The 18137-nt window shown below is 45.0% G+C and overlaps 1 protein-coding gene across 1 annotated transcript in view; it reads left to right on the top strand.

Moving 5' to 3' along the window:
* Nucleotides 1-2389: 2389 nt before the first annotated feature.
* IL17RA (interleukin 17 receptor A) overlaps nucleotides 2390-18137 on the top strand; it is a 71800-nt gene continuing 56052 nt past the window's right edge. Inside the window, exon 1 of the mRNA XM_077468873.1 lies at nucleotides 2390-2570. Coding sequence (XP_077324999.1) covers nucleotides 2463-2570 — 108 coding nt within the window. The 5' untranslated portion in view covers nucleotides 2390-2462. The remainder of the gene's footprint in view (nucleotides 2571-18137) is intronic.

The following is an 18137-nucleotide window of genomic DNA, read 5'->3' as shown; positions in this document are numbered from 1 at the left end:
TTAACTCGGCAAGACAAGGAAGAAGCAGTCGTTGCATGGAAAACTGAAAAGAAGAACAGCTACAACAACCAGTCATTTGGTGTGGTACCTGGTTAAGTGACAGCTCCTCCATTAGTGAAGGGGTAGGTATGCTGACTCCATCCCATGCATCCCCTCTGGTCACCAGGAGCTGACTAGCGTTATGGTGATCTAAGGTTGGTCCTTAGGTACGGGAAGGAAAGAGTTTATGAGCACTCATGGGGCCCGCTATTTGCTCGGCGGGACTCCATTCGGTTACTGGGAGTGAAGTAACAGAAGTATGCTGGAGGTGGAGTGTGCACAGGCTCTGCACATCCCTCCTAATGCAAAACCTACAAACCTTCCACCCATAGCTCTTAAAGCAACATTTTTTTTTTTTTTCAAATGACATTTCACTTTATTTATTTTTTGCATTTTAGTATAAATATGAGATCTGAGATCTTTTTGACCCCAGATTTCACATTAAAGATGTCCTGTCATGCTTTTTTTCTATTACAAGGGATGTTTACATTCCTCGTAATAGGAATAAAAGTGACACAATTTCTTATTTAAAAGAACATTGTAAAAATTTAAAATAAAAGGTAAAATAAATAAGAAAAAAAAAGGTTTTAAATGTGCCCCGTCCCGCCGAGCTCACATGCAGAAGTGAACACATACGTCATTAGCGCCCGCTTATGAAAACGATGTTCAAACCACACATGTGAGGTATCGCCGGATTCAGTAGAGCGAGAGCAATGATTCTAGTCCTAAACCTCCTCTGTAACTCAAAACATGCAACCTGTAGAATTCTTGGAGACTTTTAGGTGCCAAAGTTTGTTGCCATTCCACGAGCGGGTGCAACTTTGAAGCGTGAAATGTTGGGTATGAATTTACTCTGCGTAACATCATCTTTCACAATATAAAAAGAAAATTGGGCTAACTTTACTGTTGTCTTATTTTTTAAATAAAAAAAGTGTTTTTTTTTTCCAAAAAAAGTGCACTTGTAAGACCGCTGCGCAAATATAGCGTGACCAAAAGTATTGCAATGGCCACCATTTTATTCTCTAGGGTGTTAGAAATATATATATAATGTTTGGGAGTTCTAAGTAATTTTCTAGCAAAAAAAAAAGAAAGATGATTAAAACTTGTCAAAACAACAAGTTTGAAAAATAGGCCTGATCTTAAAGTGGTTAAAGTATAACTATGCCCACATTCACACTGGGCCGATTTGGCATGCGATTTGACATGTGAAATCACATGCCAAATCAGCAACTATTGCCAGAAATGGCACAGTCTGAATCAGTGCGGCGCTGCCCCGATTCCCAAAAGTAGTTCCTGTACCACTTTTGGCGACTTCGGGAGCCCGCACAAATGTCTGTCAATGTCTGTCAAATCGGCCCCTGATGTTGGACTGCATTGCCACATCATGCGAGTTCATCTACATAGAGAGGGGTTAGAACACCTAATTATTGCAGTCTATAGCCCCTTAAGGAGATTCACCCTCTCTATTTGTCCTGTATACCATTATCCATGAAAGAGAAAGTAAAAGAAAACCCCAAATTTTGGGTTGTCCCCAGAAAAGTAATAGAGGGGAAATCTTCCAATGGGGACACTAGTTCTGGTGATCTGGGGGTCTCCAAGGAATTCCCTTGATGTACAGGGATTTCCTCTCACTTCCTGTTTGGCTATGGGACAGGAAGTGAAGGGAAATCTCTGCAATGGGACAGAGATGGTGAAAAAAAAAAATCTGGCAGGGGTTATAACCCTCCCTTTAGCTATCCAAAATAAAAAAATGTTGACCATAGTTCTACTTTAATATAAGTGTCACACAGAGCATTATGAATAATATGTTAATATCGTGTTAATATTAAGACTACAGGTCTGAATATGAAACCCCCCAGACCGATAATAAGGTGTTAAAGGGAAGATAATGATATCACAGCAGTATTTTCCAAAACTACAGGACAGTATTACATGATAGAGCTAACAGATTAGGACTTCAAGGGGCATATCTTGATATTACATTAACTGGCATATACAGCAGTATATATCATTATTATTATTATGGATTTATTCAGGACATATATATATATATATATATATATATATATATATATATATATATATATATATATATATATATATTATACATATCACGTGGCTGTAGTTTCGGATCATGCCATACACCCAGGCTGGGACTTGTAGTCCTCCACCCACCTTCCGCCGAGGTTCCCATCCGGGAAAACTGACATTCGCTGCAGTGTGCAGCTCTGGCCCCGCCCCTCCTTTGAATACCTGGGATTCCCCCAGCACTGAGTTCCTGGAAAGGTCCTCCCTCACCTGGCCTGGCCGGCTCTCTGATTGGCTGGTGTCGTGCTGGTAATTTGCATAGTAGCCGTGTGAGTCTAGTAGGAAGTGGGCAGGGTGTGCTGTCAGTGTGGGACTTGTTCTGTCACTGGTCCAGGATGGGGGGTGCTGAGCCCCTCTGCCGGGCTCTGATCGGCCTGTCTGTACTTATCACCGGTGTATGGGGGCTGCGAGTGATCAGAGAGGGGGATGACTGCTCCCAGACGGTAAGTACCCAGGGTATGTTTCCCCAGTTCCGGGGCGTCAATCCCTACGATGACTTCTGTGCTTGTCATACATGTGTCCTTCTGATTGTTCTGTTCTCACAGTCTGACAATAATATTTCCTATCAAGCTGAGTGATTGTGTATGATTTATACAAATATAGAAATCATCAGATGGGGGGGGGGGGGGGTAAAACTTCTATCATTGCAAAGCCCTTCGTGTGTTCTATTTATATTTCAGTCGATTGTGAAACATTCTCTTCCATTGTGTTTGATCCTTATTATGGAATACACTGTGCTGACATGGAAGTGATCGCCTCCATGAGGATACAATGGGGGTTATTTACGAAAGGTAAATCCACTTTGCACCGAAAGTGCACTTGGAAGTGCAGTCACTCTAAATCTAAGGGGTAGATCTGAAATGAGTGGGAGCTCTACTGATTTTATCATCCAATCATGTGCCAGCTAAACTGCTGTTTTTTTTATTTTCCTTGCATGTCCCCATCAGATCTACAGCGACTTTACTTCCAATTACACTTGCATTGCAAAGTGGATTTTCCTTTAGTAAATAACCCCCCATACATCAGAGCCTGCCATACAGGATGTTCTGTGGGTGGAGCCCAGGAGTGAACAGCTTCTACGATTGGCTGAAATATTAGACAAGTCTTGTGTTTACTGATTTGTATTTCCACCACTTAAAGTGGAGTTGCCCCCCAAAAAATAAAACTACTTAAAATTCTTTAAAAAAATCAAAAAAAAATAATTGGCAAAAAAAAAAATTTTTACTCACCTCTAAATACCGGTTGCTAGGGGGTCCCTCGTAGTCTGCCTTCTTCATTGCCCGGGCTGGTGACATCACTTCCCCTCGCGCCGCACATTCACCTGGGACCTGTCACGTGTCCCAGGTGACTGTACGGCGTATCACGGCGCCCTGCGCCGCTCGCGCATGCGCAGCGGGTGCCCGGCTGTGAAGCCACAGCCGGGTGCCCACAGTATGCATGACGGCGCCGCGAGCGGAGCGGGGAGCGAGGGGGGGGCTTCGTTCCCCCGCATCGCTGGAACCCGGGACAGGTAAGTGTCCGATTATTAAAAGCCAGCAGCTGCAGTATTTGTAGCTGCTGACTTTAAATTTTTTTTTTATAGGGGGTACCCCACTTTAACACAAAATATAACTAAAAGCAAGACTCCCTTTTTTTCTTTTTTGGATACCCCTGTCAGTTTTTATTGCTGTCTGTGTCCCCATTAGGGAACCCCCCCCCCCCTCCCCCATGTGTCCTGCTTACTATTACTGTATCATTGAAAGAGAAAGTAAAAGAAAATCACAGATTTTTGGGTTGTCTCCAGAAAAGAAATAGAGGGGAAATCTTCCAATGGGAGACACTAGTTGTAATGGCCTAGGGGTCCCCCAAGGGATTCTCTTAATTTGGAGGGGATTTTCTCTCGCTTCCTATTTTTGCCATGGGACAGGAAGTGAAGGGAAATCTCCACAATGGGACACAGATGGCGAAAAAAAATCTGACCGGGGTTATAACCCCCCTTCTCCAAAATGGAGGGAAAAAAAATGTTTTGCCTATAGTTACACTACTCCCCCCCCCCCCTTTTTTTAATTTTTTTTTATTATTTTCAAAACTCTCTTTTTATTGCAAGAGATAAAAAAATACAGTATACAAAGTTGAACAAAGCTTATTGTCCATAAAAGGCATTGCAACATCAAAGCAAATAATGAAGTCAATGTGTCTCAAAACCTTAGAGACCAAACAAACATAAACCAGGTCAGGTGTAAATATGTGCAGGCCGTTATAGCATACATGACATACAATGACTACAGTTGAAACTATTATAACATTGATTTTATTGGGCAAGAGGATCCCAAATCACAGCAAGTAAATCTATATAATTCGGGTGGGGAGCTCCCAATGTCCCAAATTTTGTTGTACTTTTTTTTTTTTAAGGACATCCCCTGTGCTGAAACACCAACTTCTCATAGGGCAGAATTTGATTAACCAACTGTATTGATTGGTGAACTGAAGGAGGGGCAGGCTGGATCCACTAAGGCCTGATTCACACCTATGCATTTTTAGAGCTTTTTGCATTTTGCAGATTTGCACTACAGAATGTGTTCCATAGGAAACCATGTTAAAGCGGAAGTCCACCCTAAAAGAAAAAATTACATTAATATTCTCAAAAAATATATTAAAAAAATTCGAAAAAAAAAATTTACTTACCAGAAACCCCTGTTGCTAGGCAGACTGCCTCTTCCTATTCCTCTGCGCTGTTCCTTCACTTCCTCCTCTTCGGCGAGCTGCCCCGTTGCCTTCTGGGACATGTGTTTGTCCCAGAAATCAACAGGGCCATTCACAAAGTGCCACGCGACTCACGCATGCGCAGTAGGAAACGGGCAGTGAAGCCACAAGGCTCCATTGCCTGTTTCCCTTCCTTAAGATGGCAGCGCCGGCACCCGATCTGATGGACGGATCGGCCTCGGGGGGCAGGTAAGTGTCCTTATTAAAAGTCAGCAGCTACAGTATTTGTAGCTGCTGACTTAAAAAAAAAAAAATTGCGACTGGAACACCTCTTTAAATAAACTGTAATGCAAAAAGCACAAAAAATGCATAGGTGTGAATCGGACCTTAAAAGCGATTGGTTTCCTAGCCAGGAAAAACGCTTCTCTTAATAACGTTTTCATATCTTGGGGCCAGATCTCCTCATCAAGTATACCCCGAAGACATACCTACTGGTGTTAGGGGCACAGGGACAGACAGAACCTCTACCACCTTTTGCCAGAACCTAGCGATAATTGGGGCACTGTCATATTACATGAGAAAAATCAGCGCTAGGGCAATTGCATCTTGTACAATTTGGTGAAGGTATACAATGCATAGCATGCAGTATGATTGGTGAAACATATACAGTTGGGTCAGCTTATCGTTGATTGCAAGTGACACAAACAAGTGAGAGGAATGTGCTGAGAGGTTAGGAATGAGCACCTGCCACTTAGTTCAGGCCTCCAGTGGAGTAGATATCAAGGTGGCATGTACCAGGTGGCAGTAGATATCTGAGATCAGACCATTAGGGCCTTGTGATTTTGAGATCCCTATCAACGTGTAGTCAGAGAATTTGCTGCCAGAGCTACCAAAGGCGGAGCTGTAGATATCTGTAAAATATTGTGTGTGTGCCAGTTCATATTTACCACTTCACGAGCTAATGTCAATGCCTATAGTTCTACTTTAACAAACGAATATAATAATACGCGTAGTGGTGTAGTTGTCACTAGTAACAAACATCCACCATATCACCCCTCTGCCAGACTCCCATATACTGTATATCTTGCAGAGACACTGAACCGTCATTTGCTTTGTTTATTGGGGGTACAACATAGTTTGGAGAAAGGGATATATGGGATGCCCATAGAACAGATGACTTTGCCATCCTATTTAGAGATTTTATAGAGATAGCACATAGTTTGAGCCTGAAGAAATGATAGTTACATAGTTAGGTTGAATAAAGACACCAGTCCATCCAGTTCAACCTGAGTGAATGTCTACAATTGTCCCTATCCCTGTACATTGCACACTCACATCAGTCCCTACCCTCAAGGATCCAACAATACAAGGTCCCCATTCATTTACTAGTGCCAATTTGGGACAGAAGCCAATTAACCTACCTGCATGTCTTTGGATTGTGGGAGGAAACCGGAGTACCTGGAGGAAACCCATGCAGGCACAGGGAGAACATGCAAACTCCAGGCAGGTAGTGTCGTGGTTGGTATTCAAACCAACTACCCTTTTTACTGCTAGGTGAGAGTGCTAACAACTACACCACTGTGCTGCCTGAAGAAATGATGTGCATGTTTAACAGCCAGAGTCATTTTCCTGCATCACCTGCAGACTATTGCTCTTCATCTGCGTAACTCCTGCAGACTATTGCTTCCAGAAATTCCTCACCAGTTAATGTGTAAAGATAAGGACTTCAACCCTGGCCATGTAAGGGTGAAGTTTCCAGAAATCCTCTCCTCCTGCACAAACTTATACTGAAGCACATTCATTTCCTGTCACATCGTCTTCTGTAAGCAAAAGATCCCAGTCTGAATAGTTTCTCATGCTGACTCTGGTTGCTCGCAGCTGCTAGGCCAGAGGCCTGCAGTACCTCTTCCCAGGGGCCTAGTAGTTTAAAAGCATTTGATGGATGGTGGACTACTGTTCCCAGCCAGCCCAGCTTGTAAATCTTGTGCCCTCAGGCCACATCGATTTTACACTAATCCCCACAGTCTCTCCTCTGATCCAGGACTCCTTATGAATGACCGTGTAATGATGAGGACTTCACTAATGACCGTGTAAAAGTGAAGTTCCCTCACAGACTTCCTAGCACATCCAGCCCTCCACTGTGGTACACTCACTGACCTTTCCCTGCCCCGAGTCCTTGTTGGAGAACTTAACCGGACCGTACGTTTTGACAGCTTCACCTGCCCCCCCGCTCCAGGAGTTCCTCATCAATGACCGTGTAATGATGAGGTCTTCACTAATGACCGTGTAAAAGTGAAGTTACCTCACAGCTCTCCCCAGGCCTCCTCCTGCGATCGGTGCACCCCCCACCCCCCAGATGGGGGTGCCCTCCTGCTGCTGTCTAGTACTCCATTTTCCACTTCACCTGGCCGACAACTCCTCCCAGTTGCCTGTTACCTCAGCTTTTATAGAAGGTCTGCCTCCTGGCAATACCAGTTGGGGATTGGTCAGGACTCCCACATGATCTGCCTGCTACTCCAGTTCTAGGCCCTGCCCCTCTTCCAGAACATTCTCCCTGAAAGCAGGGGAGGCACCTCAGAACTAGAGCACAGGTGGTCACACCAACTGGTACACTAACCACTCTCTACCCCCAGATCAAAACAGACAGGCCTACCTCGAATCACAGGCCTGCCTAAACTTTAACTGTGTTGACATTCTCCCTAGTAAAAATCCTATGCTAGCACCTACCTATTGGTAGAGGGTGCTACATATGGAACATAACAATCAGAAATCAAAAAATGCAGAACCTAGCAATCTAAAATTATAAACATATGGAACATAGCAATCCACATAGGCGTGTGCCTGGGCACACCCTAATCACTGTGCAGTGCCGATTCTCCCTACTGCCCGGGGTTTCCACCAGTGTTGACCACCCCCCGGCAGTGCTGCTGGCTTCCCCCTTCTCCTCTCCCTCCGACTACTGCGGGGGATGTTACAGGAAGGGGCTAGGAAATCTGTAATTTACCAGCTCTTTCTTTTTTATAAATGAACACAGTGAGCCCTGTGTCCCGTGATGTACTCTCAAGAAAAGGATTTTACAGGTAAGCTGTATAAAAATCCTATTTTCTTGATCATACATCACGGGACACAGGAGCTTCATTACATAGTGGGATGTCCCAAAGCAATGCTCAGATTGAGGGGAGGGAGACACAGATCATAATTATAGACCGCCATGGACCGGAGGACCTAAACCGCAGCCTACAGTACACTGCGCCCAAAGGCGATATCCTCTTGCACTCTGACATCCACCTGATAGAATCTGGTGAATGTGTGGACTGATGACCAAGTTGCAGCCTTACAGATCTGAGCCAGGGAGGCCTGGTGATGCACTGCCCAAGAAGCACTTACAGGCCTAGTTGAGTGCGCTTTCACTTGAAAAGGATGGATTTTCCCTTTAACACTATAGGCCTGAGAAATAATCTGTCTAATCCACCTTGAGAGGGTGGATTTTGATGCCGCCTGGCCCTTCCTAGGGCCTTCCGGCAAAATAAATAAGCAATCAGTTTTCCTTATCTGAGCAGTTGCCTGAAGATAGATACTGATTGCCCTTACCACATCTAAAGTGTGCAAAGATTCTTCTTCTGTGGACTGTGGGTCCGGAAAAAAGGATGGTAGGATTACATCTTGATTCAAATGGAATCCTGAAACCACCTTAGGCAGAAAGGACCTGTTGGGACGCATTACCACCTGGTCCTTATGAATAATTAGATACGGCTCTTTGCTGGAGCTGCTAGTTCTGACACTCTTCTAGCCATGGATATGGGTACCAAGAAAAACAATTTTTTAGTTAAAAGAACTAACGAAGCCAGATGCAAAGGTTCAAAAGGTTGCCCCTGCAAAGCCGAGAGAACCAAATTCAGATCCCATGGGCATACCGGAGGTTTGACTGGCGGCCTTATCCGCATAGCCCCCTGGATGAAAGCCCGCACCAGGGAATGCGATGCAAGTGGCTTCTGAAAAAACGCTAACAAGGCCGAAATCTGCACCTTGATAGTGCTTACGGCCAAATTAATTTCTAGGCCTGACTGGAGGAAGGCCAAGATCCTGCTAATGACGTACTTTCTAGGATGCCATTCCCTGAGTTCACACCAGGAAATATATGCCCTCCAGATTTTGTAGTAAATAAGCCTGGAGGCAGGCTTTCTGCCATTGACCAGAGTAGAAAGGACTGGCCTCGAAAGCCCACGGTCTCTCAGAATGTGGGTCTCAGCAGCCAAACCGTCAAATTCAGACTGTGTAAAGCAGGATGGTAAATTGGACCCTGTGAGAGCAGATCTGGCCGGAGAGGGAGGATCCACGGCCTGCCTACTGCCAACTTCATGATCTCTGCATACCACGGTCGCCTGGGCCAAGCCGGGGCTACCAAAAGAACCGACTTTGTCTCCCTCTTGACTCTTCCCAGGAACCGCGACAGAAGCGGGCACGGGGGGAAGGCATAAATCAGATTGTACTGATCCCAGGGAACTGTCGGAGCATCTGACCCCCGAGCAAGTGTATCTCTTGTCCTTGACACGAATTTGTCCAGTTTTCTGTTGAACCTGGACGCAAACAGATCTAGATCTGGAGTACCCCACCTGCGACATATGTTCCAAAACATGTCGGTTCCCCGATATGTTCCCCGTAGTCTGAAAGACCAGTTTATGAGAGCCATATAAACTGCCCGGATCTCCAAGACATTTATGGGCAAAAGCTTCTCGATCGCAGACCATTTCCCCTGCGAGCACGTCTCCTCCAACACTGCTCCCCAGCCTGTCAGGTTGGCATCTGTTGTAATAATCTTCCATGGAAGAGGAAGAAAATTTTTGCCTTTCAGCAAATTCTCGGTTTGTAACCACCAGACGAGACTCTTGCGTGTCCCTGGGGATAAACGCATAGGAAGATCCAAGGACTGGGGCTTCCTGTTCCAAGCCGCAAGGATGCATCTTTGCAGAGGCCTTGAGTGGAACTGGGCGAATGGAACGGCCTCGAAGGAGGCGACCATTTTCCCTAACAGTCTCATGCACAACCGAATGGGGGAAGATCTACTGCCCAGAATTAGGCGCACCAGATCCCCAATGGCCAAGGCTTTTGGCCTTGGAAGAAACACCTTGCCCTGAGCGGTGTCGATAAGCATACCCAGGTATTCCAACCTGGTAGCAGGCTGTAGGGACGACTTTTCTAGGTTTATAATCCAACCTAGGCGTTCCAGTTGTTCTAGCCTTCTGGTAACACTGTGGTTCAGCTACTGTTTTCTCTATGAGAAGCAAATCGTCTAGATAAGCCATGACGGCTATACCCTGAGCTCTTAGGTTTGCCAAGAGAGGGTCCAGAATCTTTGTGAAGACTCGAGGGGCCGTAGCGAGCCCGAACGGCAAGGCCACAAATTGAAAATGGCGCCGCTCTACCGCGAACCTTAGATATTTTTGGTGTGCGGGAAAAATTGGCACATGGAGATATGCATCCTTGATGTCTATTGATGCCATAAACTCTCCCCCTTGCAGGGAGGAAACCACAGTGCGAATTGACTGCATTCGGAAGGACCGGATGCGAAAAACCGGTTCAGATCCTTCAGATCCAGGATAGGTCTGACACTTCCATTTGGCTTTGGAACGGTGAAGAGATTCGAGTAAAACCCTGAACCCTGTTCTTTTGGGTCCACTTCTACTATCACCCCCTGGGATAGTAAGTGATCTAAGGCCAGAAATAGCGGTCTTTGCTTTACTGGGTCCCTGGGGATCCTTGACCTTAGAAAGCGAGAAGGTGGAATCTCCTGAAACTCTAGCTTGTAGCCCAGAGATACCGAAGAGACCACCCACTTTCCTGGATCTCCTCCCGCCAGGCTTCCGCAAACTGCAGGAGCCTTCCCCCCACTCGGCCGAGCGGGGGCGCCCCTTCACAAGGAAGCTTTTGGGCTCTGCTTGGCAGGCTTTCGCCCCCAGGATTTCTTCTGCCCCTGGGCCCGGCCTTGAACCTTTCCTGTAGAGGAGGGTTGAGAAGGCCGTCGCCACTGCTTAGAGCTTGATGCTCCGAGAGAGAGAGAGAGACAACGCCTAAATGATGGACGTTTGCTCCTCTTGACTGGAAGGAGAGTAGATTTACCCCCTGAAATTTTTTTGACGAATTTGTCTAATTCGTCTCCAAACAAACGTTCCCCTTTAAACGGGAACCCAATCAAATGCTTCTTGCATGATAGCTCAGCTGCCCAATTCTTTAGCCATAGGGCCCTTCGCATGTGTACCAACAGGAGAGACAAACGAGATGCTTGTTGGACAGAATCCAAAATCGCATCAATCATGAAACACAGAATTTGAGGTATTTCTGCATAATTCTCCACTTCCTCGCTGGGAAGGAGGCCAAGCATCTGCTTAACCTGTTCCTTGAGGAACTGACACAACCCCACAGCTGCGACTGTAGGTTGCACTACAGCGCTAGTCATGGAAAAGGAGGCTTTTAATAATGTTTCCAGCTTCTTAGCTTCAGTTGGATCTTTAAATACCTGAGCATTATCCAGAGGACAGGTCAGGTTTCTATTCATGCAAGATGGGACCCCCCATTCATGACAGATGGGACCCCCCACTTCTTGGTGAAACTTTCCCCCAGAGGATAAAGCATAGAAAACCTTTTAGGAGGAGCAAACAGTTTATCGGGATGTCCCCAATCCTCATACAACAATTTATCCATTAAGGGATGAATTGGAAAGGAAAAGGCAGTCTGTGGGACTTTCCTGACTCCCAGGGAAGAAACAGAGGACACACCAATTCAGTATAATACTGCACCTGTTTTCTGAGCGCCTGGGGGGAGGTGACTCTCTCCTCTTCCTCTGATTCATCTGACTGCTCAAGATCCCTGTCCCAAGACAGGGATCTCTCCTCATTGTCAGAAGAATCATCTGAAAGAGGAATCTCAGCAGAGGGAGGAGATCTACCCCTTTTCCTGCTATCTTTCAGGGAAACTGAAATAAAATTCATGATTCTCCCTTCAAAACCCTCCAATGTAGCCCTAAGGGAGTCCTCAGTGACGTATACCGGGGCTAAGACATTAGAAGAGGCTGCAAAACCTGACAGGGGCACTGACTCATCCTGTGAGGCTGGCTCCAGTCTTGCAGGGGGGGATGGTAACTTACAGGCATTTTTAGAACCCCTGGACCTAGGCGGTGATTTACCGGTGCCTTTGTTACCTCCCCCTGAGACCTTCTTACGAGGAGACATAGTCCTAAGCTACAAAGCAGAGGTACTAGTACAAAGTGCAATCACTGCTGTGCTTAAAGTCTCACAATAAATATATATGCTTAAACTGCACAACCTGATGCTGAGTAGGTGTCTAATGTTTGCCTGGATCCAATCCCTTGGGATGCTTACTGCCCACAGCTCCTGTGTCTTCACTTACAGCCCCCTGACGCTCTGAGCTTTTTAAAACTGCCGCCTGGCGTCTGCACAGTACAGCGCCGTGCACACCGACGTGCACGGCTCGCAACCACACTCCCCCCTCCTCCATTAGCCCAGGAGCGTGCTCGGCGCACGTTCACGAGGACCGCCGTTATCCGGGGGGGGGGAAATCGCCATCGGAGCTGTGTGGGACCCCCAGACTACATGGGACCCTTGTATTACCTTTATTGTGGCAGGGATTGCAGTGGAGACGTGAAACATCTGGAGAACCAGGCTTCACTGAGCGTGTGTACTGAAAGGCATGTAAGTATGCATCAGGCTGCTCTTACTCCCTCTAGTGGTGGAAACCAGGTAAGACATACTACTACTCAATGAAGACATCCATAATATAATTTATATAGGATTAACTTCCCTTACCTGTCCTCGCCGCAGGAATTGCTGAAAACAGACAGATTCCAGCCTTCACCCATCACGGTGGGCAGAGTTGTGCCAACCTTCAGGTTTTTTTGGGGGTTCTTTCTCAGAAGAACCTCCTACCTGGACCTTGTAAAAGACTCTGCCAGAAACTTTCGTGCCACTATGTAAATAGTACACCAAGTCTGGTTTTCCCAGAGCCCAGTCTTCCAATAGGAGAGGACTTACAGGCAAAACCTCATTTCTTCGGATGACGAGGCCCAGGTACCATATCATCTTGGGAGTCAAAATATCGGCCCGAGATATGGATCCGGTTAGTTGTAGCCCTTAGGCCCCCGCAGGGACCTGCACAGAGCTTTCTTCATAGCACATGTTTTACGTGACCAACCACCATAGACACGAAAAAACTGAGGTGCCTCCCATATGGGAGGTGTTATATAGGGGAGGAATTCTCCTTAATTGGGGGTTAACCAGTGTCCAATCACCAGAGGTGCCTATATAACCCACTATGTAATGAAGCTCCTGTGTCCCGTGATATATGATCAAGATATATATATGTGTATATGTATATAAAAATATGTAACGTAATAGGAAACAAAATATGATATACAGTATGTAATAGTTGTTCAGATTCCAGACTGTTTGAATTTTTCCATAAGAAGCAGAACTACCTGAATCTGTCAGGGGTGCCCAGGGTACATGTACTGCTGTTGGAGTAGCAAGTACCCTGCAGTGCAGACATATTCAGCATGAAGGGGGTTATTGTACAGTATCGGTGTTAATCAACCCCTTTGTGCTGCATTAGTGGCACCAGTGTCAGTGTTAATTAACCCACTGGTGCCACCAATGCAGCACAAAGGGGTTAATTGAAGCTGTACATTAACCCCCTTCATACTGCATATTACAAATACCATTGGTATTTAACCACTTGCCAATCTGCCACATATGGCAGCTACAGGCATTGGGACATACCCACGCGCCGCTGCCTGTTTCGGGCGCATGCCCTCGCCTGCCTACTCCTCTGTGATTGTTTACAGTGGGAGCATGTCAGTTGATCCCAGCCAATGGTTCATGGCCAGGACCTGCTGATTGGCTGGCTGTGTGCAGTTACAGCCCAGAGCTCTGGGTTGACAATCAACCCAGAGCTCTGTACAGAGAGAACAATTGCTTTTTTTTTTTTTCCATGCAAAGCAGGGAACATAAACCGATCAGTAGTAAAAAGTAGTACACATTGTTAGGCACACAGTTAACCCCTTGATTGCTGCTATAAATTAACCCCTTCCCCGCCAGTGTCACCTGACTTTAAAGTCCCCCCGGCACAGCACGACTTCAGTGCAGCTTGTAAATGACTTCTTTAATAGAAGTCAATGCAAGCCACTCTGATGTCGCCCCCAAGTAGCGCAGGAACATTTTTCTAAGTTGGAGAGACTTGAGTCACACTGCGCTGCTATCAATCTATCCAATCAAGACCCGAGACAGCGGCTGGAGCTGGAGTGCTTGTCCCCGTCGCTGGAAAAGACCAGGTTCAGGTACAGTGCTTTGCAACAGTATTCACCCCCTCTTGGCATTTTACGTGTTTTGTTGCCTCACAACCTGGAATTAACATGGATTGTTTGAGGATTTACGTCATTTAATTTACAGAACTTGCCCACAACTTTGAAGATGTGTTTTTTTTATTGTGAAGCAAACAACAAATAGGACAAAATAACAGAAAAAGTCAATGTGCATAACTATTCACCCCCCTAAAGTCAATACTTTGTAGAGCCACATTTTAATGCTATCACAGCTCCAAGTCGCTTTTGATAAGTCTCTATAAGCTTGCCACATCTTACCGCTGGGATTTTTGCCCATTCCTCCTTGCAAAATGTCTCCACCTCCTTCAAGTTGGATGGTTTGTGCTTGTGAACAGCAATCTTTAAGTCTGACCACAGATTTTTTATTGGCTTGAGGTCTGCTCTTTGACTAGGCCATTCTAACACATTTACATTTTTCCCCTTAAACCACTCAAGTGTTTGGGGTAATTGTCCCGCTGGAAGGTGGACTTCCGTCCTAGCCTCAAATCACACACAGAGTAGTACAGGTTTTGCTCAAGAATATCCCTGTATTTAGCACCATCCATCTTTCTCTCAACTCCGACCAGTTTCCCAGTCCCGACTGCTGAAAAACATCCCCATAGCATGATGCTGCCACCACCATGTTTCTCTGTGGGGCTGGTGTTCTTTGGGTGATGTGTTGGGTTTTCACTAGACATAGCGTTTTTATTTGATGGCCAGACCAGAGCACCTTCCTCCATACATATTGAGAGTCTCACACGTGCCTTTTCACAAACTCAACCGTGCCATTTTGTTTTTTGCTGAAAGTAATGGCTTTCTTCTTGCCACTCTGCCATAAAGCCCAACTCTATGGAGGGTAAGGCTTATTGTTGTCCTAAGTAAAGATACTCCAGTCCGTGCAGGGTTACCTTAGGTCTCTGTGCTTCTTCTCTGATTAATGCCCTCCTCGCCTGGTCTGTGAGTTTTGGTGTGCAGCTGTCCCTTGGCGGGTTTGCTGTTGTGCCATGTTCTTTCCATTTGGTTATGATAGATTTGATGGTGCTCCTAGGGATCATCAAAGATTTGGATTTTTTTTTATTTTTATAACCTAACCCTGACTTGTACTTAGTCCCTTACTTGTTTGGAGAGTTCCTTGATCTTCATGGGTGTATTTGGTTAGTGGTCTCTCTTGCTTAGGATTTGCAGCCTCTGGGGCCTTTCAAAAAGGGGTGTATATGTAATGACAGGTCATGTGACACTTAGATTGCACACAGGTCGACATCATTTCACTAATTATGTGACTTCTGAAGGTAATTGGTTCCACCAGAGCTTTTTATGGGCTTCATAACAAAGTGGGTGAATACATACACACATGCCAATTATCATTTTTTTTTATTTCTGAAAAATAGTTTTATGTATATATTTTTTTAATTTTACTTTACCTACTTAGACTATTGTGTTCTGATTCATCACATATAATTCAGATTAAAAAAAACATTGAACTAAAGGCTGTAATGTAACAAAAGAGGTAAAAAGCCAAAGGGGGCAAATCGTTTTGCAAGGCACTGTAAGTAAAAGGGGGGCTCTGGGGGGCAGCTGCATCACAGGAGGGTTTACAACCTTACAACGCATTTGACCACTCCAGTCAGTTCATGTGGGAATTGCAGACACTGCCATTAATGGTGGGGAGTTCTACATAAGCTAACACCATTGCTGGAGATTATTGTTGCAGAAACTGACGCAAATGCTGTGGATTATTATTGCATATTAAATGATAGACGTGAACCCAATTTCATTTTGTATTGTTTTAAGTATTTTCTTGTTCCTTTACACGGGGGGGGGGGGGGTGCAGTTTTCCATCTTTGCCCTGGGCACCGGATGACCTTGTCCCGGCACTGCACATAGTGCTCCCCCATGATAGTTTTGATCTGTTCCACCAAGGTCCAGAAGTCCTTCAATTTGGTGCATTCCCAGAAAATATGAAGCAGGGTCCCTTCAGGTTCCACTTCTGGCACTGCCAACATGAGCTTGAGACCTAGGGAAACCTACGATGAATTACCAGCATGTGAGAAGTTTATGTTTGAATGAATTGGGTTTGAGAGTTTCCTATAACACGATCATGCACCAATAAATACTAATATTACAATTCCAAAAAAGTGTAGACGCTGTGTAAAATCTACAGCATGCAGTGATTTGCAAGTCTCCTAAACCAACATTTTATTCAAGAAAAAACACATCAAATGTTAAAATTGTAAATTTTCTCAGTTTAAAGGGGAAAAAAATAAGGTAATTTTGAAATTGATGGCAGCAGCACGTCTCAAAGTTGGGACAGAACCGTGTGTTCCATAGTGTAGCATCTCATTTCTTTTAACAACACTTTATAAACATTTGAGAACTGAGAAGACCAGTTGGAGTTTTGGGAGAGGAATGTTGTCCCACTATTGCCTGATATACGAGTCTAACTGCTCAACAGTCCTGGGTCTTCTTTGTCATATTTTTTTTTTCAAGCGGCGCCAAATTTTTTCAATTGGTAAAGGAACTGGAGTGCCAGTTAAGCACCTGGACTCTTCTACTACAAAGCCATGCTATTGATGCAGTATGCGGTTTAAACATCGTTGTGCTGAAATATGCAAGGCCTTCCCTGAAAAAGATGCCGGGATGGGAGCATAATCTGCTCTAAAACTTGGATATATACTATATTACCAAAGGTATTGGGACACCTGCCTTTACAAGCACATGAAGTTTAATGACATCCCTGTCTTAATCTGTAGGGTTCAATATTGAGTTGGCCCACCCTGTACAGCTATAACAGCTTCAACTCTTCTGGGAAGGCTGTCCACAAGGTTTAGAAGTGTGTCTATGGGAATGTTTGATTATTCTTCCAGAAGCGCATTTGTGAGGTCAGGCACTGATGTGGACGAGAAGGCCTGGCTCGCAGTCTTAACTCTAATTCACCTCAAAGGTGCCAGGAGCGCCGCTGGGGGACTTTAGAAGAGAAGGATTGGGGGCACTCTGTGCAAAACCCTTGTACAGAGGAGGTAAGTATACTATGTTTGTTATTTAAGAGAAAAAAAAAAAACAGCGAACCTTAAGGCTCCATGCACACTGAAGCTCAAAAAAGATTTTTCTGGACGCCAGATTGCTGGCAGAAAACGCTGGTTGAAAAACTTGCTTTTAACAGTGTTTTGTACTAGCGTTTATGAGCATTTATTAGTGTTAGCGTTTATGGGCGTTTTCAATAAAAATACACAGAGGACGCTCCAATCCCACAGTGCATTCCAAACTCCCACAATGCATTGAAAAAATAGAATTCCGAACACTAATTAACGCACGTTTATAAGCGTTTATGAGCGTTTATCGGCATTTGTCATTTTTTGGCAGGTGAAAAACTGCACTTTGAACGCGAATTTCTGGCGTTCAGAAAAAAGCCCATAAACTCCACTGCTCATTAAAGCTAAAAAACTTCCATGTGTGCATGGACACATAGGCTAACATAAAGTGGAGTTTATGGGCGTTTAAAAAAAAAACGCCCAAACTACAATAAACTGCAGTTTATGAGCTCCAGTGTGCATGAAGCCTAAGGCTCCATGCACACTGAAGCTCAAAAAAGCTTTTTCTGGAGCGTTTATGGGCGTTTTCAATAAAAATACACAGAGGATACTCCAAAAATCCCACAGTGCATTCCAAACTCCCACAATGCATTGAAAAAATAGAATGCCGAACACTAATTAACGAGTGTTTATGATCAAACTCCAATAAACTGCAGTTTATGAGCTCCAGTATGCATGGAGCCTAAATCTTTATGTCTCTGTAGTACATCTGCTATCAGTTGCTTCCTGTTTGTTCTGTTATGTAATCCACCTCCAGTTGTAATCGAAAGATTACAACACACACCGCAATGTACAGCCACCCCCAGTGGCCAATCAGAAAAAAATTTTTTTATTGTTCCAACTGCATTCTCAGTGGATTGTGAAATCAT

Source organism: Lithobates pipiens, unplaced genomic scaffold (assembly GCF_037356315.1).
Source record: "Lithobates pipiens isolate NorthernLeopardFrog02 unplaced genomic scaffold, aLitPip1_a1.2 Scaffold_8, whole genome shotgun sequence".
NCBI lineage: Eukaryota > Metazoa > Chordata > Amphibia > Anura > Ranidae > Lithobates > Lithobates pipiens.
This window is presented reverse-complemented; position numbering and strand designations above follow the sequence as displayed.